Source organism: Tamandua tetradactyla, chromosome 18, assembly GCF_023851605.1.
Source record: "Tamandua tetradactyla isolate mTamTet1 chromosome 18, mTamTet1.pri, whole genome shotgun sequence".
Classification (NCBI taxonomy): Eukaryota; Metazoa; Chordata; class Mammalia; order Pilosa; family Myrmecophagidae; genus Tamandua; species Tamandua tetradactyla.
The window spans coordinates 68,780,205-68,805,423 of NC_135344.1; the positions used below are offsets into that span (position 1 = coordinate 68,780,205).

The window sequence follows — 25,219 nt, forward strand, 5'->3', positions numbered from 1 at the left end:
GAAATCTGTGGTCTTCACTCCCTAAGTCATACTCTTCTTTTTTTTTTTTTTTTTTCTGACCTAACTTTTTTTTTGAAATGCTTTCAAACCTATGGGACAGTAACAAAATTATTTGAACACCATACAGAGAATTCAAACATATCTCACTCCAGATAACCCAGATCTACCCAGTTTTAACATTTTGTCATATTTGATGTATCATTCTTTCTTTCTCTCTTTCCATCCATTCATCCTGCTATCATCTGCACACCTGAGTATAAGGTGTATGCATCATGTTACTTGTATGCATCATGTTCCTTGCATGCCATGTACATTTCCCAGGAATAGCATATTCACTTATGTAACTACCTTAAGTACAGTTGCAAAATTCATGAAATTTAACATTGATATAAAGCTTACAGTTTATATTCCGATTTGTTCCTATGTCCCATTAATATCCCTTTGAGCCTTTCTCCTCCCTTGAGGGATCCAATCAGGATCGTCTATTCCATTTAACTGTTATTGTCTCTTTAGTTGCTTTTATTTTTTAATTATGGGAATATACATACAACATAAACTTTCCCATCTCAATCACTCCCTAGCACACCATTCCATGGGACTAATCACATTCACAATACTGCAGTCGCCTCACTACCTTCCATTACTAAAATTTCCCAGCTCCTCAAACAGAAATCCTAAACCCATTATATATGAATTCCCATACCTCCTGCCGGCCATCCCTGGCGACCTTTACTCTAATATTTGCCTCTATGAGCTTGCACATTCTTCAGTATTTTCTTTGTAGTTACCGCTGGGGTAATTTTTCTTTTTTTTTTTTTACATGGGCAGGCACTGGGAATTGAACCTGGGTCCTCTGGCATGGCAGGCGAACATTCTTGCCTGCTGAACCACCGTGGCCCACCCACCACTGGGGTAAATTTAACATTCTAAATCTGTAACAGTCATATGTGCTTTGATACCAACTCAACTTCAACAGCATACACAGATTATATACTCCTTATCCCCTAACCTCAGACTGTAGACTGTACGTAGTTTTTGTTACAAATTACATGTTTACATATTATGATTCCAAAACCACTGATGTCTCATTACATTGTATGCATTTGCCTTTTAAGATTCTGTAGGAAATAAAAAGTGGAGTTACAAACTGAAAATACAACAGTACTGGCATTATATCCACCCAATTGTTACCTTTACTGTAGATCTTTACTTTTTTATGTGGCTTCAGACTACATCTAGTGTCCTTTCCTTTCAACCTGCAGAACTCCCTTTAGCATCTTTTGTAGGGCTGGTCTAGTGACGAATAGCCTCAGCTTTTGTTTACCTGGGAATATTTTAATCTCTCCTTCATGTTCTTTTTTTCTTTTTGGCATGGGCAGGCAGGCTCCGGGAATTGACCCCAGGTCTCCCACACGGCAGGTGAGAATTCTGCCACTGAGCCACTGTTGCACCACCCTTCCTCATTTTTCAAAGATACTTTGCCCAGATATAGAATTCTTGGCTGGAAATTTTTTGCTTTCAGCATCTAAATATGTCATGCCATTTACCTTTGAGCTACCTGGTTTCTGATGAGAAATCAGTTCTTAATATTACTGATGCTCCCTTATATAGGACATGTTGCTTCTTTCTTGGGACTTTCAGAGTTCTTGCTTTATCTTTGCCTTTTGACACTTTGATTATATTGTATTATGGTGTGGGTTTGTTTTGGAGTTTGCCGAACATTTTGGATGGCATAGTTGTATATTTTATTAAATTTAGGAAGATTTCAGCTATTATTTCTTTGAATATTCTCGTTGCCGTTTCCTCTTTCATCTCCTAGGATTCCGATGATGCATATATCGGGAATTCTGATGGTGTCCCACAAGTTCCTCAGGCTCTGTTTACTTTTCTTCATTCTTTCCTCTCATTGGCCTTCAGAATGGGAGATTTCCATTGTCTTATCTCCGTGTTCACTGATTCTTCTGCCAACTCCAGTCTGCTACTGAGCAGATCTGAGGAATGTTTAACTTCTGGTATGTGGTCTTTAGCTCTGGTTCCTTTTCGGTAACTTCTGGCTCTTCATTGCTTTTCTCTTTGTGTTTATCTATCATTTTCTTGATTTCCTTTAGTTCCTTTTTTATGTTTTCCTTTAGTTCTTTGAGCATATTTAGGGGCATTACTTGAAATTCTTTGTCTGGAATATCCTATGTCTGTTCCTCCTTATTGGAGGAAACTTTATTGAAGATTCCTATTGCTTAAATCTTCTCCTTTGCCTGGGCAATTGCTTCCTATTTCTTTGAATGTTTTCTAATCTTTCGCTGAAACCTGATATTTTAATGTCAATGCTGAAATTTAGATTCTGAGGTGTCTGTTTTTTAAATTCATATCCTGCCAGTTTTATACCCTGCTTTCCTTGATGATGATGGAGGAGGAAGGAAAAAAATGAAAACCTTTCCCAGTCTTTGCAGGTGCTCTCCTGCTGGGGCCCATCTGTACAATCAGTTTAGAGAACAGCTGAGCTTAGGGGCCTCCCAGATCATTTTTGTGCATGGGTCTTATATCTTGGGCATGTAGGTGGTGCGTGGTAAATAGGTGAATAAATTCACCTATTTACACAGCTCTGAATGATCCGTCTTCCCTAGGAAACAATTCCTGCATGGTCCTGGACACTGCACTCTCTGCCATCCCTTGCCCTGGGCAGCATGGCTTGTCTGCTGTCCCACGGCATTCTGCAGGAGAGCTCTCTGGAGCCACCTTCTTCATGTGGGGCAAGTTCTGAGAAGGTGAGTTTCTTCAGGCCATTACCTAACATACTAAGTCAGATCTATGTCCTCCCAGTATATGCATGAGGGCTACCCTGTGGCCTCCAGAACCAAGACCATAGACAGCTCCATGCCTAGCTACCGAGGGAGGAGGAGAGCCAGCCAGGGTGACACCAGATCCTAAGGCAGTTAAAAAACTTGCCTTTTTCTTGATCTGGTGCTTGCCATGTTACTGCAGTCCTTTGACTGTTGTTTTAGAGCTTTGAGAAAGATGTTTCTGCCAGTTCTTGCTGGTTGTCCAAAGCTTCTGTTGGAGATGGAGCCCTGAAGCATCTTACTCCACCATCTAGACTCAACTGCAGCCCATTAATTCTTAATGTCGTTTTTTCTTCTACATACTAAATTCTAATCATGTATATGGCTCTAAACATTTTCTCCAATTCTGTGGATTGGCTTTTTACTTTTTCCTTAAACTTTTTATTTTGAAATAATTTCAAACTTAGAGGACAATTGCAAAAATAACACAAAACCAATAGAAAACTCCAGCACACACCTGGAGATACCTAGATCCACCGAATGTAACACTTTGCCACATTTGCTGCATCACTCTACCTATCTCTCTCTCTATATAGATCATCTTTCATGTAAAGGTATATAAATCTGGCAAAAATAGAAATTAGTGACTAAAGGCATTATTTTGTCCTTAAAAATTTGACAACTAGCCAACAAACCAACAACTCCTTTTCATTTCACACTATCCAAGAGGGTTTAGGCCTTCATGACGGTTTCTCACCCCCTTCTGGATGGCCACCAGCGAGTACTGGGGGCCAGGAAGCGACGCGTGCTCACCTCCATCCAGGCTCCGAGACATGGTGTAGCGTTTGCTCGACGAACGTTCAAAGTAAGGGGCTGGGCGATCTATCAACGCACTGGCTCTTCTTGTCTGAGCTTGCGTCCTGCCACTATAGCGAAACTTGGAACCCAGGGTAAGGAATTTCTTTGGAGGTGCTTCTGGTAAGAGTAGCCTAAGCATATTAAAAACACACAGAAAGAACATGATGTTGATATTAGAATGCTGTCTTAACGCTTTCACTCTGCCATGGTAAAGGGCTGAAGGTTTAATGTATAATTTGCAGATAAACTTGATGTAAGCAGAAATTCTGTAAGTTCAAAGAACAATTAAATAAGTGCCGTTCATGAAGAAACAGTGATAATTCGTTATTTTGTAGCAACACATTTTATGGTCCTAAAACTGTATTAGAGTAAAGAAGTCTATGGTACTGAGAAATTATTATAGTAAGGAAGGAACTTGGTACTTAAGGTGAACGCCATGTAAAAGTAAGACACTACAGAAAATAAAGATGGGAGATGGAGCAGCTAAGTACAAAAATAAAAGAAAAAACTCCTTCAGATTTGGTCAGAAGCTCTTTAAAAATTTGTGAAGAAATGTATAACAATGAACTTGAAAGAACAGAGAAGATATGCTTCCGTGTTCTAAACATACTTTCTTTCCATTGATCTTTTTTAGTATAAGTAATTTCAATCATTCCAATTCTTCATTAGGAAAAAGCCAAAATGAACTCTCCTTACCTGAAAAATGTATGGTGCTCAACACATACTTTCCATAGGCGCTTGGCAGCTCGATGGTTTGGCAGCTTAAACCCAATGGTGCTTTCAAATTGTTCAAACTAAAATTTAAACACATTTTGAAGGGTAGAGTCAAGTTTGGAAACACTAAGAGAATATTCGCAAATAATTCACAAAATCTTAATACTATGCACATTTTTATACTAGTCATCAATTCAGTCCTGCACATGCTTTAAAATTTTAAAAAATCGCCTAATCTAATTGCCCCTTAAAATGTGCAGGTATAGACTACACAATGCACATAGTAAATGTTTATGCACAAGCTTGGATCTTAGGAAGGCTAAGTGCAAAAAAGCAGGGCACTTATTTGAATTGCTCACTGACTTCCCTCCAGAGACTAATTTATCCCGATCTCATTTTTAAGCTTTATTTTCATGACACTGTAACGGCAATTGGAATGTGCAGAAATGAAAAAAAAAAGTTTATCAGTAGTCTAAATCATTTATAATAATGAAAGTTTCTCCCTAGTATCTGCCCAGGAAATATGTATATTTCTTAGCTATTTGCTGACTTAGTATCAAAGACTGTTGATTTTGTCTGTTCCGATAAGGATAATCAGGTTAAACATCTCTCTCTGTTACTGTCCAATCAGCGAATAGGAGAACACATTTCATATTTTCAGCATGTTTATTTCACTCTATTAAACATTTCATTTTTCACTAATATCTCTTTATTATTGTAGATGATCAATAAGTTTTTTAAATAAATGTTCTGAAGACAGTGTACATCAGGCCACCAGAGGGCAATCATCTTAAAGAACAGAGGCTCCCCAAAGAAACACAAAACTACCAGATGTGGCAAATTTGCTATAATCCAGAGCAAAAATCCTTTAGGTGGCAAAACACTGAGGTGAGGGGCTCTGCGCAGGCACGTGAGATATCATCACTCGCCGTCTAGTTCCTATTTAGGTGACTGGAGGAACTGAGGGACACATCACGAGTTTCCTCAGACTGCACTCGCATTTCCCAGCTTCTGATTCACTCCAGGCGTGCATGCATCATGGCGTTTGCCCAAGTAGCTGCTGTGAGACTGACTGAGTCAACTGACAGGCCGGAAGAACAACTGATGTTAGCTAACCAATCACCTGTTAATTTATTCACCCTGCATCTAATATGTACCACACAAGACATGAAGGTCAGGGGCTCTAGAGAACAGTAACACCCACTCTCTGACACAAGACGCTTGGAGAAGATCTTATTTCTCTCCTTCTTGGGCAAGGATGACATATGTCGCTAAGCTTTTTGAATGTTTCATCTATCCCAGTGCTTTCTAGCCATCTCGTTCAACCTCTTCAGAGGCTTTGTGCCTTCAATAATTTCTTCTCACACATTCTTCTCAGCCTATACATATGATCATCTGAGGGGGAACAACAGCTTTCTTTAAGCCTGCTTCGGCCTAAATGGAAATCACATCTTAGAACGCACTGCTGAACTTCATGAAAGAGAACCACTGCTGGCTGCCTCTACTAGATTCTTGACTCACCAGCAGCCTCTGTGTGCTCCTGACACATTCCTGAACCCTTAGATACCACGACGGGACCTGTCAAGTCCGACATGTGTCTTCTCTGGAACACAGGGCAACTCTAACTAACAAGATTCCACCAAAACTCACCTGCTTATCATCTACACCTGTCTCTGTCTCTTCTTTTATTTACCTCGGCATTAAAAAAAACTCCATATGTTCCTCTTGTGCCTGCCTACGCCTCAAACTCTGGCACTACCCAGAGTAGGTATAAGTTGGTGACTCTGAATGTATGAGTTCTGTTTTTCCTGGTATGCAAAGATCGCCCTCTGACGATGTGTCTCGGGGGAGTGTCGATCTTTTTTTTTTTTTTAATTCCTGAAATGCTCCCCCCTTTTCCCTTCTTGCCTGATGCCATGTCCAGCTGCCTCCTCGAGCCCACTGAAAACCTCTGATTGTCTGGGACTCCTTCCTCCTTTGATTGAGCCCTTCACTGTCATGTCTCTGCAACCCGCTGGTTCCACCTGTGACACTCACATTTGTCCCTCCATCTATGGGCAGAAATCCCCACTGCCACCACCTTAGTGTCTTACCATATCCCACCACTAACTAGTTTAACTTTATCAAGAAATCTATCATTCTAAAATGTCCATCTAGTCTTGTCCCTCCCTACTTAAAAACCTTCCTTGTCCCCCGATGCATTTCGCAGCGTCTGGACACTATGACACCGTGTTCATTCCATGTCTGTGGAATACTGTCGCATCTGCATCATGATGCTGTCATTCGAACCATGTCTGTTTCACTGCTAAACCCAGAGCCCCACAAGGACAGAGACAAGGGCACATTTCTCCTTCTAGCCCCAGTACTGGGGTGTTCACTCAACCAATGTTTAATGCATTCTAATGAATATATGGTGGCCATAAATTTGACATGCAATCTTTAGGAAAGACTATAAAAAAACACACTGCAATTACACAAAGTGCTGACAGATTATTTCAGTCTTCAAACACGAGTATGATTTATGTCTAGATTAAACATACTTTGTATTATTGTTTTATTACATTTTCCACAAAGAAACTCCAGCAGGGAGGTAGATTTTGAAGACTTGAGATAACTCTATATTATACAAGAGAATATTGAGACATAAATGAGCTGGAGTCTTAGTGTTTCATTGCCTTCCACTATATTAACAGCACAAATGAGAAACTGGAGGTATTTATTAACTGCCTGTTATGCAGACAATAGCACATATTTACTACCTATTAGGTATAAACCACAAAGGAGCATGTAAATTTAAGTTGATCTTGATGCTGTTTCCCAAGGAGTAAGTATATTAGTTAATAATTTTGACTCATTAGCTTTTGACTAGAAAAAAAAAAAGCAGAAATAGACTGGACAATGGAACATACATAATTTACACTCAGTGTCCCAGCTGTCATCTGTCTTCTACCTTGATGAACATTTGCTCTAAGATATGCACTTCAGAGTGCAACCTGATTTGAAGACAAATAAGGAGGGCATAGAAACACAGCAGCAGAATAAATAGGAAGAAATCTACTCTATGTTTAAAAAAAGCTTAAACAACTAAGACTTTCTTTTCCACCACGGCCTAAATATACAGAGAAATTATTTGTGAATCTTGAATTGATATATCTGTAAAAAGAACCCCTTTAATTAATGTCTGCAGCAGGAAAGAATTGAGACAATGCAATAAAAAAGAGAACACTTCATTCATTACTGTTTATTGGACAAACCTACAATAAATTCTCTCAGGCATTTAAAAATAATTTGCCACATCTCCCAACACTCAAGTCTCCCAATGCTCAAGTAGTGTGAGCAGGCAATTTAAATTTCTTTTTGCTATCAAACACCATTCCTCTCAAAGTATATGCAAATGCAAGTCTACTTACCTCTCCCGGCCTGATCTTAATGTAGAAGTTGTTCCGTTTGTATGAAATTTTTAGGACCTTGGGCCAGGCAAATCTGTTTATTCGCAGTCGGTCGCGATATATCAACAGGCCGCTCGCACAAACTCCTAACATAATTTCTACTCCTTCAGAATCCTGTGAAACAGCAGCAAGAGATATAGGCTCAGGATCTCACCTCTTTTTTTTTTTTTTTTTTGCATGGGCAGGCACCAGGAATCAAACCGGGGTCTCTGGCATGGCAGGCGAGAACTCTGGATCTCACCTTTATTCACTTACAGTGGGATGTAAGATTTAAACCTTCAGCAGGGAGCCCATAACTGACTGCCCGTACCTCCAAGTTAAGTAGGAAAAACACTGCTGCCATTTCTGCAATGTTGCCATTAAATAACAGCCTTTTAATGAAGGTATTTATGACTAGGGAGTTTGGTGCTTAAGCAAAATCTGCTCTCCCAAGTACCTTAGAACCATGTCATAAAGACTGCACACAGAGGAGAGCAACCAAATACATGGGAGCTAGTAACAAAAATAATAGTAGGAGCTACAGTTATCATTTGAGTGCCAGCCACTGTCTAACCACTTTATACACATTAACTCTTTTAATCTTCGCCATGGTATTCTGAGACAGTTGCTATTATTCCCATTTTGCAGATGAGAAAACTGAGGCATAGAGTGGGCAAGCGTTTTGCCCAAGTTGAACATTCTTATTTCCTGAGTGTTTTGGGATTTGTCCATTTGAAAAGAACCTCAATCTTTTTTCTATACCATTATTATAAAAGTAAAATTTGCCTTTTAAAAAAAGTAATTTATATTTAGATTTTTTAAAAGTGTTACGGTACTCTCTTATCACTTCCAGACCCTACACAATCACATTCCCAGTGAATGGGACGTTCACATCCCTAAATATAGATACATTTTACATGAGTGCATAGCTGTTTTTGTTCTTAAACAAAAGATACCATAATTGCAACTGCTGTTGCTACCTGAACATTTCATCTTTAGTTAATTTCCGATGGAAGTGTGACACCCAGTGGTGATCATAGATTTTATATAAAGCTCAGGAGGCATACCAAGTGTAGTCTGTCCTTCCTAGATGTCGTACTATGGTGAAATCAGGGTAAAATTAACATCTATGGTGGTCCTGAATGAGGTAAGAAGTAATCAAAGAAAGCAGAATTGCTTGTGCAGGTAAGCTCCCACCACTTCACTTCTCTTATGGTTGGAAGCAGGGACACAGTGGATTGTGGGCTGACGGCACCCAGGAGGGCTGGCCCGGGGGGGCTGACTGCACTCCGGAGGGCTGGCTCAGGTGGGCTGACCATGCCCAGGAGGGTTGGCCCGGGGGTTGACTGCACCCAGGAGGGCTGGCCCGGGGGGGCTGACTGCACTCCGGAGGGCTGGCTCAGGTGGGCAGACCGTGCCCAGGAGGGCTGGCCCGGGGGGCTGACTGCACCCAGGAGGGCTGGCCCGGGGGGCTGACTGCACTCCAGAGGGCTGGCTCAGGTGGGCTGACCATGCCCAGGAGGGTTGGCCCGGGGGGTTGACTGCACCCAGGAGGGCTGGCCCGGGGGGCTGACTGCACCCAGGAGGGCTGGCCCGGGGGGCTGACTGCACCCAGGAGGGCTGGCTCGGGGGGCTGACTGCACTCCAGAGGGCTGGCTCAGGTGGGCTGACTGTGCCCAGGAGGGCTGGCCCGGGGGGCTGACTGCACCCAGGAGGGCTGGCCCGGGGGGCTGACTGCACTCCAGAGGGCTGGCTCAGGTGGGCTGACCATGCCCAGGAGGGCTCAACTCTCTCTTCTGTCATCTTAAATCAGCAGGGCTGTCCCCTCCTTTCCTTAACTCTCTATATCACCAGCTAAAAGTATAAGGGGGGGGGCAGGGGGCAAATAGAGGAATCCAAACAGGAGACCCTGATTCATCCATACTGTGGGAATTCACTTTATATGTCCTGTTAGTACTGGACAAGGCACAAGATGAACATTTCTAGAATGAAAAATAAGTGCATTTCTGGGAAATGTAAGTCCACAAATTGAATATAATTGGTTTAAATCAAAATATGTTACATTGGAAATGCATCACTCCATTAGGTACCGAATTATTCTAGGAATGGAAATATTTGATGGCAAGATATTGCAACATAATAAAATTTGAGGAGAAAGAACATTTTAGTCCAGAGGCCAGAAACTGGCTACCATTTATCCAGGGTTTAATTTGAAAGACAATTTGAGGAACTATAATCTGATGCTGCCGAGCAGCTGGCATTATCGATCCTTTAAAACCAACCAATCTGCTCAAACCGCAGCTGAGGAGGTGGTCTCCTCAGACTATAAGCAGAAACACAGGTTTGATGAGGATTGAGGCGGGGGAGGGGGGTAATAATTTTTTTTTTTTCTGCATGAGCAGGCACCGGGAATCGAACCCGGGTCTCCGGTCTGGCAGGTGAGAACTCTGTCTGCTGAGCCACCATGGCCCAGTAATTGCTTTTTGATTCATTTCCTTATGATAAACATAGAAGTTGAGAAAATATTTGTTTGACTTGCAGAAGAAAAGGACGTTTAGCCTCGTTTCCAATATATTTTTTTAATCCCCTATTAGTGTCTTGAATAATAAGAAAACAGGACCCTTCCACGAGGAAGGTCAGGAGACTTCTGTGGCCCCTTCTCCACACCCCGCCAACATACTCTTCTCCCCCGGGCCCCCTAACATTGTTTCCCCTCACACGGCAGTTGGCAAATGGTACCAAAATCAACCCCTACTCGGCCTCCTTTTCCTCCAGACCGGCTAAGGGCAGAAGCTCTGCTTTATTTTTGTAACCCTGAGGCCCCAGCACTCACTACCTCATCATGTTTGTTGTAAGAAAACGTGAATGGATAAAGAAAATGTCAGGAATGTTGGGGGTTTAAATTGGATGACAGTCTTCATTTCATTAACTGCACAACAACAAAAAATGAGGCTTTTCATAGAAATTCTTCTGCCGTAGCCCAGCATGTACAGGCTGCTTTGATAGATCTTTAGGATTAAGAGCTATGGCAGCTGTCTTTCCTGGGAACATGGACATTTCACCATCAACAAATACATTTCCTATTCCCTTCAGCATGGAGCCCTGGCAGGAAGATCGGGTAGTGTTGGCTGGCCCCTTGTTATTAAAATAAATGAGTATATGACTCCCTTCAGCTAAAATTACTTTCCAAACTTCATCAGTGGTTCATTACCACTTGGTCCACAGGCTGGCCAATGTGGATTTATTGCTTCATTTCATGAGATAAACAACTCTATGCAAGAAGTTTTAAGACAGACATTAAGAGACACACAAGCAGAGAAGACAATCCTAAGCAAAGCATTTCATATAGGTTTTCTAAAATGAGGGATCTTCATCTATTATGAGTGTTTATTTATTCCTCATAGAGAGCTGCAGAGTCCAAGTTCATACTGCAGAATTCTCAAATGGACGCTAACGCTCAGGGCCTGTCATACCATTAATAGAAGAGAAGCATCTCGCCTATAACAGGAAATTAGCTCTAATTTAATTCAGTAAATTTCCTTCCTGAAATGATAGAGTATGGTTACATGAGAAAATGGAGTCCATAACGGACCCATTTGTTATACTTAATATTCAGATGAAATCCTGTAGCAGGCTGCATTTGCACGTTCTCAATTCTTTTTTTAATTGGCATAATTTCAAATCATATTACTGAATGAACAAGGCAGCCATATATTTTAATTTAGTCACTATAGCAATGTTAAATGATTTTATTTTTACTCATAGGAACACTAATGTATCCCAAGTTGCACTTCCCCAAATATAGGCCCTCATCTTTTATTTATTTTCCTGGACAGTAACTGAATTAGTGTGTATGATGTCATTCAAAAATAGCTTTAGAATCACTCAAATGCTCAGGCTACCGTCATATTTTCTTGTTCCCTTGCTTTTAGTACCTCCACTACCTAGGGAAAAACCCTAAGAGAAAGAAAATAACACATGTAAATATTATATCTTGGTGTGTGTCCCTATGTATATTTTGAAATTCCCACCCTACTTTATCCCCAGTGTGGAATATAAAATATCTTTTGTTATCTGATAGCAAAAGAAATGAAGAAGTATAACAACAAAATGGCAAATAAATGGACCTGCATCTACTGCTGTAGTTACATAGAGATATCCAGTGTCCCAGCACGTCTGGCACAAGCTCCCAGCCACGCCTGGGTGATTTTAGTTAGCGCTCAGCCCCGTAAGTGCCTGGCTCCTGCGATGCATGGAATGATGCGCAGACATGACCAAGCAAACCTGCGTGCACCCTTTTCTTGTCCTAACTCACTATGGATTCCTCTGCTCCTAAAACGCCAACCAGCGTCACGTCTCACGTCACCAGGACTTGCAGATTATATAGATTTCCTTCCCGTGGTCCTCAGAGTTGTTGACTTGAACAGAGTCAGCTGAAATCATCTTCATTTCTAGTCCTCACACCTGATCATGTAAGCGACTTGCTGCCAGGAGGCCTAAAATTGCATGTTCTTAGAAGTCCGAGACCATGAAATTGGTGATTATTCTGTCTATCAGAAATGAAATACGTCCCCCTACGGGAGAGATGTTCTCTTGTCAGCCCAGATCACAGGAAACTGCCCCTGCACCTCCACAAACTCTCTGATATTTTTAATACTGCTGCAGTACAGACTCTATCCCTAAGTTCCTAACAGATTTCATATGCTTTTCATGTTAACGTTTTCATACAAGCGTGCCTGTAATTCCACAGTACTTATTAAAATCATAGTAGCCAGGACCCCAAGATTCTAGAAAGCATATAACTTGGAATAAAAGCTGCTTTATGTAGAGCCTCAGAACCCTAACCCTACTATGGTCTAATTCAAACGTCCCTCTTCCCAAGACTCTACCCAAGACACAACTTCAGCATTTTCTCCAGTTAATCGGGCAATGCTAAGCCCAGGTGCTTTTAGGTGAAGTTGAATTTTTGAAATGACCATCTCCTTCCAGAATACTGGTTATTGGTCACAATATCCAAACTTCAGGGATTTAAATTTGGCAAGAAGTTACTTAGTGCCCAGTGGGTGTCCAGAATGGAGGCATCAACTGTCCCTGGCCCAAAAGAGATGGGACACTTGGGTCCTGGACAACAGGCAACAAATTATTCAGGCAGCTAGAAGGTGAGGGACAGTCCAGACAATGAAGGACATATTTAGGAGAAGGGCAGAGATGGACTGCAGCAAATTGCACACATCGGCTTGAAGTGGGAAATGCCTTACTTGAAGGTAAGGTGAGGTCAGATATGAGTTTTTTATGTCGAGGCAAGTTTCTAATGGAGCCAATAAACAACTGGAGATACCATCTACTGCAGGCTTTCAGTCGGAAGAGATCATGGTTAATGTGAATTTGAGCCAAGGAAAGCAAACCCTCTGTTAACATCAAAGGACTAAATTTGCTTTATCGTTGAACAGGGCTTGAATGGCAAACCCAGATTTGAATTTCCAAACTTTGAGTTTACAAGAACTGAAACAGACATCACCAGCTTCCAGCACTAATGCTGCATTAAATAAAATTAAATCAAAAGTTTTTAATTTAAAACTTTACAAAAATTTTGTTTTTTGTAAAAAATACATTACCTTGTATTTTAAAAAAATACATTACCTTGGCATGATGTAAATCTACCCCGTACATGGATAGTTTTTTGGCATTTTCCAAGAAATGCATCTCTGCTTCTGCTGGCGTCATTCCTCTGAAAAGAGTGAAAAGCAAAAACAAAAAACGTGTTAAGAAGCTGCTGCTTCTTTGTCTTGCTTAGAACAAATAAGGCACCTTCGAGCCATCAGCAGAGATATGATCTGCAGAGGTAGGTGGGGGAGAATCACAAGATACACCGTTTTGAGAGAAAACATTACAAATGAACGCGAGGATGTCCTTAGCGAGAGCCTAACCATCCCAGGACTTTACCACGTACAGACTCTCACTCTGCAGAAGACTGTCCCTGAATTGTCGAAATCAGTACTGGGGGAATACAGGTTTCTGTAAGCAATCTGCCACCAAGGCAAACCTGAAACGCAATGAACTCAGGGTCTCTGCGCCTGACCTGTGGCTCTTGTGCAGCTCGATCACTTTGTCTTCCAGTTCTTTCGTGTGGTTTGGTGCAAAGCGGAACTCGCTGACGTAATCATTCCCACACTCGTCGGGGTCGTAGTCGCCGAGTTCCGACTGCACGGTGTACGAGCCCAACAGGGCCAGCGTGACAAAGGAGCAGGGCAGCCTTCCAGACACGATGTCATCCCGCAGTTGCAGGCAGAGGTAGTACCTTCCAGGAGCCAGACACAACAAAAAGCCAGCATCAGGATACATGAAAAGGAGGCCAATCAGTATAAATCGTAGGCTGTGAACAATTTTGAGTCATCTCACTAGGACCACATTTCTGGCATCTATATGCTGATCTAGATATAAGGGTGGAATTCTTGACCATAAAATGCACGAGAAGTAAGTCAGTGCATATACAATAGGGCTTTGTTATAAAGGAGGGTAAAAGCTAAGGACATATTCTTAAAACACCTTTTAAAATAACTTTTAAAGTCAAATGGATAGTCCCAGAACACTCGCTGAAATCTTTGGTTGGGGAATTCTAATATAAAAGTTATACTCTTAAAATAGAATTCTTAGGCCCCAACTAGCCTTAAGGGAGTCTCATTTTGATATCTAGATTAAAAGTCATACGATATGACCCGGAGATTTAAGACAACTCAACAGCTTAAAGATTGTAAACTCTGTTTGTGACATCCTGCATTCTGGATGAGACAGTCTCTTTTTAAAGGACAAACGATTTCTCCCATTTTAAGTTTTCATGTTTTGACCGAGATAAGTAAGTTCCTGAAATCTAACTGATATGGATTACCTTAAAATCTGACAACCTCGTCGCTACAAGGAGAATATTTAAATTTGGGAGATGTAAAATATTTTCCATGTGATTTTGCCAAGACATAAATAAAAATATCTCCATTAAGAGCTGACTTGTCTTCTCATTATTTTACTCTGAATATTTTCAGATACAGTGCTAACTGCAAAAGACCCCAAGGTAAGTGGTAACACAGATAAATTTTAATACCCCTCACGGTCTAGTATAAGGGTATAATAAAATGTTCCTTATACCTTTCATGTAAGAAATGAATCATTAATCTGTTTGAAGCAAAGGGTTATGATAAGGTCTTAAAGTCCCCTCCAAGGATGATCTTAAGCTGGCAAGGTAAGTAAACACCATATAACCTAGGCACAAGAATTTCCAAACATTTAACAGGCTCTAGAATCATCACCCACTGAACTTTCAAATCTAGGAACACACAGCCTCTGCCATCACCAATTAACCACAATTAAATAGTTCTTAAACACTGGCAAAAAATAGCTTTAAAAAATAAAGTACAAACTTGCTCTGCTTAATGCAAATATAAAAGAAATCCTCTTGAACTAGTTTTTATTCTTGTCCCAATGGGCCTTTTAATCATTTCAAGAAACTGATGCTGTTTTGGGTGACTTCACTTTTCCAAAAAGGATTCTAGATTTACACAATATTCAGCACAATCTATACAAAATTCTTCTATCTGGCCACAAATTACTACCAAACGGAGCAAGAGAGGCAGGGGTTCCAAAGGGAATGCAGAGAAGCATAGAAAACATATGGCAAACCCAGTGTAGCTTTACAATGAGGTGTCGTTTCACGCTTAAAGCTCAGTCACCAAGCTGGAATGTTTTTATGTTAGATTCCTTTCTCAAGATCTTCTTTCCAGAAAACAAACTGATCATCTTCCTTTCACCAACAGTGTAAGGAAAGTAAACTATTAAGTGTCTATGTCTTCATGTATCTCTATGTATGTGCTTGTAAATGGTGAAACAGCTGTCAGCATCAGGAAAAACCTAAGTAACCAAAGACCTACTTTTACTCTGAGTTTAAAGCTGGAGCCCTGAGAAATGCTGTATCATTTAAGGCTGAACGCCATCCAATCTGGCTGTGGTGGTAGATTAGAGTCACTCAATTCGGTGTGTTTTCCCACCAGGGTCAGGCAGAGGCAAGTATCAGTTTTGCATGAAAGGTTCAACTGTGAACAGATAGGATTTAGAAAATCTTCTCATCAGATGTTTGCTCTCATTCTGCCTTTAACTGTTTGCCATTTGACTACGCTGATTTTTAAGGCGACCAGATGATGCAAGCACGCACTTCGCCAAGCAGTTTGTGAGAAGTACAGCTCTCCCAATGCCTGCCTGTCTCATACCCAACTTGCAAATACCTGGTAATATCTTCAGAGAGCTGGGACGGGTCCGGTGGATAAAACTTCACATTAAATGAAAAGTGCCAAGCACCACCTGCAGGGAATGGAGGAAAAAATATTTAGCAAAGCCTTGGAAAATCCCTTTCTACTTGTAATTTTAATTGATAACAAGACTGCCTTAACTCCAAGCATTAACACACACAAGCAAATTCAAATTCTCATCATTAAGACCACTGGGGAAATGGGAAATCTTTCTTAAATAAAATACGCAGTCTTAGTGCAGGTTTAATGAAGTTGAAACCTCATTTAATTTCTAATCTTCTCCCAATCAAGTCATTTACTGAAGCTTCTAACTAGTAAACAAATTGACTTAACTTTCTCCCCATCTCCAGGACAAGGGTGAGTATCTGGTAGAAGGATAAAAAAAAAAAAAAGATATAAATAGTCCTTAATCCGACAAGTCTGGGATTGACTGGATTTACTGATAGCTCACATACCAAAATTACTGATGTAATACCCATTTTCTTTGCTGTCTCTGCTTTGTTAGTACAGGTCAAATCCCACTATAATAAATGTCAAGAGATGAGTCAAAAAATTTTTATTTTATGGGAAAAGTTCGTTGTAGTAAATATTGCTTTGATACATGCACTGCTGAAAACTCTTTACTTGGGGGACTTTTTGATTCAATACACGCTTGAATATATTTACTGTGCAGTACCAATTTCCACACCTTCTCACCCATGACTCAGGCCAACTCTTTTAACACTTTGTGTCACCTACACAAGACCCCTCCAACAGATGAAAGGGTCAACCAGATGTCAGTTCTCAGGGCTGCCCCACCCTGTACTGTCTACATATATATATATACTGTTACCATGAAGCCTTACTAAGCTCCACATTTGATTAACACTATCTCCAACTACATATATTTTATCATAATAAACATAAGAAACCACCCTTTCATCCTTCCTATGTTTAATCTCACTACTTGATCACTCCTTCACTTTAGTCTTGGCTTCTGGTCTCTAAATGCAGTAGTTCAACAAAGTCTGGGGATTTTGTCCCTGGGACACTGTTTACACGAGTTCCCTACGCTAGCTAAGTACCCAGAGAACACTTACCACCTGGACCCTGTCTAGATTCTGAACAGATGGCTGAGCACTTCAGTCTCTTCAGCTTCTGCACCGAAAGCGTTCGCCAGAGCCTCACGCTGCCATCCTGGTCTTGCTCTTACCCCTGCTGAAGCTGTCCGTCCTCATTAAATGACTTCTTGGCCTCTCCAATTCCCCATGAGCCCTTCCCGAACACTCAGGAGAAAGGCATAGGGTTGTAAGGGCTTCCTAGCTTCTCTCTCTGTGCTATCCTCTTACATATGAGTCCCATACTACCCTCAAAGGTTTCCTCTGGGTCTGCTGTAAATGACATATGCCTATTTACTAATTCTGATTTATTCTTGACACTGCCATTCATCTCAAAAGATTCCACCTGGCACAGACAACACTGCAGATGTCCTATAAAGGACTAGTACAGACCAGGTAATAGTGAATGCTTCATATCGTTTTTAAACCATTCACAAATACTACTGCAGCATGGGTCATGAGAATTATTAACAAACAAAAATATCTCTTACCGGTGGATGCTTTCCCCACCATTCTTGAAAAAGTCCTTCCATTTTATAAATAGTCTGATACAGTCTTGCTTCCCTGCTATTGATTCTTACTGATTCCTACTAAAACTGAGCCCTTCAATGCTGGCCATCATAAAGTTCCCGACAGCTGACTTTTCCAAGCAAGGGGAATTAAGCCTAATGGACTAATTATGGGAAATGAATTTATTGCACTTTGATAATTTTTGTCCACTTCAATAGCTTACAATGTAATGAAATAATCTTATAATAAATTTAGGGTGAAACCTCTAAGTTGGAACTAAGATTAGGTAATAAAAGTTTAGGAAAGACATTTCAATGCAAAAATCCTCATTCCTGGAAAGTGAGTTTAAAACTACAGTGGGCCCAAGAATCCTGTGGGCTAGCTAAAAATGCCAATTAATGGCATTTTTATCCTGTGGGCTAGCTAAAAATGCCAATTAATGGCACGATCCCAAGAATTGGAAGATGGCCTCAGAACTTGTGGTTTTAACAAGCACCCTTGGGTTCTAAGATAAGCAAATCTTGGCACTACATGTTGACACCGGCTTTCCTAAGGTTGTAAGAACTATAAGGTTTTATGGGGCGTTATTTTAGTTAAAACATTGAGAAGGTTTAAGGAAACCACACCTGTACAATAATCAAGAAAAAATCTAGTTAGATGAGGAATAAAAATAGAAATCACTCAGGAAGACAGATAAAAACTTAGAGAAACCAACCAACTGGAAGGTTGTACTTATGCAACGAATGGGGTTGCAAACTTGTATCTGCTCAGTTGATGGCCCAGTTTAGAAACAGGAAATGAGGTCATTTGAATACATTACAGTGAATATATCTATAATGCTGCTATAGGATTATAATTACAAATTTATGATAAATAGAAAATTGTGAAACTGAAAAGAGGTCATTTTATGAAAGACTTCTTCTAGTCCTCTATGCATGTGGAATTACAAAATTCCTCTATATACTCACAGCATAAAACTACTCTATATCATAAAATTACTGCATCATATTATATATGCTATATTTATACCACAATATTTTGAGACTTCGCACGCATAAAAAATGACTGAAATTAGAATTTCTTCCTAAGAATGGACTTTTTAGTTTCAGAATGTTCTATTCATCATAAATTTGTAATAAAAAAATCCTGTAATAGCTCAATCTCCATTCTCTCAAAGATCTTATTCTAGAGACCTATGCTATACCTACAATAGAAAAAGGATGGAAGCATCTTTTTATCATTCATATTTAGAAGAAGAAATGATGGTACAATAATTACATTACATAGGTTAATATTATTCTTCCTTGGAAGAACGTAAATTTTGTGGGAAAAGGGGGCATTTTAATAGATGGGAAACTATAAAGAATAGAGATGATAATATATTCTATATATTTTTTAATTTTAATTTTCCTTGCCTTTCCTCCTTTATCTGCAGGACCATCATTTAGCTTTACTTATACTGCATAAAAATTGACTATAAGCCTAATGGAAAGTTCCTTTAAACTTCATCTGATCATCTGCTTAGCTTTTCTCTCTTTCAAAAGGAAGGCAGGACACAGGATACTCGAGAGGTTAAGGAGAAAACAAACTATTAACTCTAGAAAATTAGACTGTTCATACAGGTTTTCTTGTGACAGTATTATGACTTATCCTTGAAATTTTCATATATTTTAAAAGCACTTGGCAATTATTAATCAGCCAAGTATGAAACAGCATTTCATTAATTAGATGAACATAGAGGACTTTATGCAGACATAATGTTGATATATATTCAGCATATCTGCTTTTTAATAACTCCATTAAACATCCTTAGAACATATTCATCATCTTAAATATTTTATTAGAACTCTCTGAAACAAAAAACAGTTGTGCTTTCACTTAGTGATCACAACTGCAGCTGTCCTTGGTTTCAATTCCAATTTATCAGAATATTTCACTATCAAGTGGTTAGGAGAAAATACAAAATTTCCCTTAAAACTCAATAAGGAAGTTTAAATGGTATAAATAACCATCAAATCAGTATCTAGAAGTACAGTGATTTTTTTCCTTCTTTCTGAGATATTATCTATTTCATACTAGTCACTACTCATTTCTTTTTATTATACTTTGGGTATTTTGACATCTCAAGACTTTCAACAAAAGCGCTAGAATTATATGCTATCTCTTCATAGGAAATTGCTTCACGGGGAATAATATTCTTATTAATAAATTGGTCTTAAATTTACTCTGCAACTAAAACTAGTTTAGGAGAGTTCAACTAGATTTTATTGGTGAAAATATGAATTTCTTTTAAAAATTAACTTGGTAGTTAAAATTATAAAGAACACATATTTGTGGTAAAGGTGAGAGCTACAGAAAAGGTAAAAGACAAAAAATTTTAAAAAATTCCTCTTTCTTGATGCCCTATCCTGTGGTGCCCCTTCTGGAGGTAATTACTATCGATATCTTTCACGTCCTCCCCTAATTTGTCCATGTATCTATATATGTATAACTTATTTAAAAACAAACATTATAGATACTATTTTGCAGCCTGATTTTGAGCTAAGACATATTTATTCTACTTCGTTCTATTTAATAGCTGCCTAGTATTTCCGTGGTGTAAGTACTCTAGGACTGATTTAACCATTTCCTTATAAATGGACACTCAAGTTGCTTCTAGCTTTTTTGCTATTGCCAACAGGGTGGCGGAGAAATGAAGATTTAGGGGATGATTTTGATTGCTGGATTATAGATATTCCTTTCTGCTTTCTGGTTTATTGGAGTAGATATAGGGAAATATCTAAAATCTCTAAATTGTAATCCAGCGGCCTTGATCTCTGATAATAATTGTATAGCTCTTACCTTCTGCCCTTGTGACTGTAAAAAACTTGACTAACCTTCCTTTCTACCCATTATCCAGTTTTTTCTACTTTCGAGTCCTTTAATCACTAAGGACAGCCCCTAATGTTTATTAATGAAGGGTCTTCGGTCTGCCCAGAACTAACCCACCTCAAGCCCAAAGTCTTGATGACTGAGACTAGATCTAAACAAAGTGGGCCCACCTGACAGGTGCGGTAGCTTAGACTCTAACTTACAAGTCACCTATACCTTGTCTGTCATTTTGTCCCATACATTCTGTAGCTGAGCATGTGACCAATCTGTGCGTGCTCAATAATCAGATCACCTCTAATTATATCTGGGGACACTGTGCTCATTATCCTAAACCTGACCATCTTTTTCTCTGATAAAACTATCAAAATTACTGGAGTTTGGGGGGACAGATTTTGTGCCATGGGGTCATCTGCTTTTCTACTATGCACCTAGTAATAAACTTTCTTTGAAACCCCAGTGTCTCAGGAATTGTGTATTAAGCATGTCAGGCAAAAGAATCCATGGCCTTTGGTAACGATAGTATTATTTTGAATTTTCACGTGAGTACACAAACACACATTTTTCTCTCTTAAAGATATGCTGAATAAATTTCTTCAAGTAAAGTTAAGGATTGGAGAGTAGGTACATTTGAAATCTTAATAAATATTGATAAAGTACCAATTAAAGGGTTGCACCAATCATTAACTTCTACCAATTCTGTACATCATCACCAATGCAGTGTATTATTTCAACTTTTCATTGATTTACTTATTTTGCTTTTATTTACGTTTATTATTTAAACTTTTAAAATCTGTGCTAGTTCTCAAAGGTGAAAAATTAGGCCTCATTTTAATTTGGATTTAATTGTTAGTAAGAGTTAGCAACATGTCACGTATTATTAGCTACTTGCACTTCAACTGCGTGAGTTGCTCAGACTATGTTTTGTCCATTAGGAAATAAGCATTTCTTAACTCACTTTAAGAGCCAAAGGAAAGAGGTGGTCAACAGTCAGTAAACTTCCATTTCTAAATGATCAGATAACTATTTCTTTCAACTTATTTTTACATTTTCTGGCAGTTAGGCCTGATATAACATTAATAATCAACTTCGGAACTTTTAAATGGTTAACTGCCAGTTGGAGTGTCACCTGATTAAATCACGTTTCACCTCTGGCTACACACACAGAATAGACCAAGCATCATATTCATTTTAATTCTCGAATTGTGATTAATAAAAATGTGGAGTGCCTGAGCTAGACCATCCTGCCAAAGCTCAAGCTGGAGATTTTAGTTAGTCTTTCACCCAGAGACTTGGGTAAGTGTTAACCAATTCAGACAATCCGGCTCGCTAAAAATTCTTACATTTCCAAACAAAATAATCCAACAGAACTTACTTCGAATCTGTTTTTTTATTTCCTTAGCAGGGTCCAGCCAATTCTAAAAAGGAAACACATTCTGAATTTGAATCAGAGAATAACAGAAATGGCAATGCTGATCAGTACTAACATTCACTAAATACATAAACATCCACTAAACATGTCTGAGAGCGAGTGGTGGTGGGAGAGCCTCTGGTTGTGGTCCCCCTGCCAGGCACGGCCAGGGCCCAGGCAATGGCCTAAGAAAGGAAATGAGAAAACGCAGATGGGCACAGTCTGTGCCTGACAAAATTGTTTCCCTTTTACACCCACTGCCTCTAGGGATTCGAGCTAGCACAAAGATAGAGGAAGAAGAAAAAAAAAAAAAATCAAAGCTGAGGAGAATTCTATGTTCAAACAAATTAACCAGAATAAATTAAAGATACCCTTAAGTTGACACACTGAGGTTCTAGCCTTTCAGTTCCATATTAGCGACTTTTCTGTGCTTTCAGATTCATACGTACCCACCTGAAAACTTGCCTAACCATTGAACACTTGCTTGAGATCTCTAACTTTCCTCAACAGAAAAATCTGATGCTTAATAGTGAAGTTAGACACAGAAAAACTGTATGTTGAATAATGAAGTTAGACATGGAAAAACTTGATGTTAATTGTTGAAGTCAGGCGTGGCCCAGGAAATTCAGTAGGTATTTAATTTAATTCAGTAGGTTTCATCTCACACACCCAAGCAAGTAATGTCTAGAAGAAAATCTGTGACTCAGTTTCCACTATCAATACCATGCAAACAATTTCCTTCTCTTTATTTTTTATAAAGAGGAGTCATGGTGATTAGTGAGGTAAAGCTCTGAGCAGAATGCATTACTCAGGTGGAAGAGTCTAGAGCAGCCTTCCAGTAAACACTGAGCACCTACTGAATGCTTTAGACAACTTTCAGGTAAGCAAATGGCCAGTCTCACAGTCTGATTCCCTAAGACTATGAAAATGTAACGAATGGATTAAGAATAGCATAGCATTCCAAGAGTGAATAGCCCTTACAGCTTATGTCAAATGGCAATATCTTCAGAGAATGTTTGCATGTGGACATACATATTTGATTTTCATTAGTTCAAATAATCCACTGAACTACACTATCCCCACCAAAAAAAAGAAGCATCCTATACATATACAAAGCTTCCTTGGACTTATAAGTAACTCAAGCATGAAAAACAGAAGCACAGACTCACCGTTTCCAGAATATTCCAGATTAAAGGAGATTGCAAATGATTTCCTTTAGAAGGGAATAAAGTGATTAGCGGAATTTAGGGACTCAAAGTAGTAAAAGTGGGAACCTGAGGGAGGTGGAAAACATGACGCGCCTATTTCATCTGAGTTAACTTTCATGCAGAGATAGGCAGCGCAATCTTTAACATTTTATATTGCGTTTCTTACCTTTTGGTTTTCAGCATCTCGATACGTGAGTCCAAAGTAGTCTTTTTCCAGGAGGTTCAGGTGTTCACAAACTTTATCAAACAGCACTTGACCTCTGGAGCGTTTCTATGGGAAACAAAACAGAAAAACAAATAAACACACAGAAAAAGTTCTCTCAATGGCCACAAATAAATTGGATACATTAAAAAATTACTGTTTGGTAAGTAACCAATGGGTATGGTCACTTTGCCATTTTGTATTTAAGTAAAAATGCTCAATAAAGTGGACCCAAACCTACAAAAGTGCCACCCTTACAAACAAAGAATCACCAGCACTATGGAATAAGCACAGGAGACTGGTAGAAGGTTTCTAAATAGAAGCAATCTGGAAAAAGGATGTGAGCCACGTTCCAGAATGTCCTAAGTCAATTCACCTTAAGATTCTTAGTCTGAGAAGAATGAACATTCACTTCCCAGGGAGACCCTCACCTAAAACTCCATTCTCATCCTTAGAATTTTTAGTTATGATCACTTAAAAAAAAAAAAAAAAGGTTATATTGAGAAATATCCACACACATACTGTCCAGCCATATAATGTACAATTTCATCACATAGCTTTTTATTCTTCACCATGATCATATTTAGAACATTTGCTTAACTCCAGAAGAAGACATAAAAAGAAAAAGAAAAAAAACTCATATATCCCATACCCCTTACTCATCCCTATCACTGACCCACAGTATTTCCATCTACTATGAACACTTTTCAAGGTTTGTTAAACTATTATTTTTAACTTTACCTTTTTTTTAAAGTTTACCATTTTTTACTACAATGTTCAACTTTCTTTTCTTTTAAAGCAAATCCTTCTTAGTAACTATAACAAAATTTTCATTAAGTTTAAGAAATATTTCAGTTAACATATAAATAAAATATGGATATGTGTGTCATATTTTTGACCATAAAGCAGTCATCTAGGTAAAGAAAAAAGTAGTCATTTGGTTAAAAAAAACAAAACAGCTTAACTATTGTAATAACATTAACAACGAATTGTGCACTTCTAGGTAGATAATCAATTTTCATTAGGACTCTTTGATTAAGATGACTTTCAAGGATATGAAACTGTTCACACTATATCATGTTTTCACTTAATTCTTCCTTCCATGGTTTTTAAACATAGCCTTGGAGTCTGAGATGGAATAACTGGCAACAATTAAGCTAAATTATCCTGCTTGTATGACACTAACACTTCATATCTAACACACTAAACATATATGTCTATAGGAATTACTGTAATACATGACGGGATAGTATGCGGCTACAGAAAGGAAGGAAATAGCGAGGCAACAACAAGATGAATGGACCTTGGTGAAATTATGAGTTGAAAAATATGCCAGAAACAAAAGAACAAATATTTAATGGTCTCTTTTAGAAAATACGTATAATTGGGGCATAGGTTATGAATTCTTATAGCATAATGTTAAAGAAAGAATTAATATAATAATGAGACATATGAAAACTGATAAACTATATCCGTGCCAAAATAATAAGCCTTCAAAATATCTGCATGTGGAATGTACTACTGTGTAACCATTAATTATATTGAAAGTAAATTATTCAGTCCTCTCAAGCATAACTGGTTAGTAAAAAAGGTAAATCTATGAGAGAAAAGTAAAGCCTATATTGTAGCCAGTTAAATAATCAATGATGTACTTGAAAAAGCAATTCAATAAAGTATGAAAAGGAAAGACATGTTAGAGAACTACACAAAAACATCACTCACTGACTCTGAATAAATGGTATGAAAATGAAATAATGCTTGCTCGTTTGCCTCTTTTTTCAATAATTGAAAGGATATTATTTCTGAATAATGCCTGATAAATTACAAAGTTTTCATGCAGAATTGGTTCTCC

General features: G+C 38.9%; 1 protein-coding gene across 10 annotated transcripts in view; it reads right to left on the minus strand.

Annotated features, from left to right (window-relative positions):
- EPB41L3 (erythrocyte membrane protein band 4.1 like 3) overlaps positions 1-25,219 on the minus strand; it is a 261,674-nt gene that overhangs the window by 33,242 nt on the left and 203,213 nt on the right. For all 10 annotated transcript variants that reach the window (XM_077135916.1, XM_077135909.1, XM_077135908.1 and 7 more), the window contains 8 exons: positions 23,332-23,436; positions 21,922-21,964; positions 16,048-16,123; positions 13,857-14,075; positions 13,418-13,505; positions 7,760-7,912; positions 4,332-4,429; positions 3,591-3,766 (listed from right to left, as the gene is read on the minus strand). In XM_077135916.1, the coding sequence (XP_076992031.1) occupies positions 3,591-3,766; positions 4,332-4,429; positions 7,760-7,912; positions 13,418-13,505; positions 13,857-14,075; positions 16,048-16,123; positions 21,922-21,964; positions 23,332-23,436 (958 nt within the window). The remainder of the gene's footprint in view (positions 1-3,590; positions 3,767-4,331; positions 4,430-7,759; positions 7,913-13,417; positions 13,506-13,856; positions 14,076-16,047; positions 16,124-21,921; positions 21,965-23,331; positions 23,437-25,219) is intronic.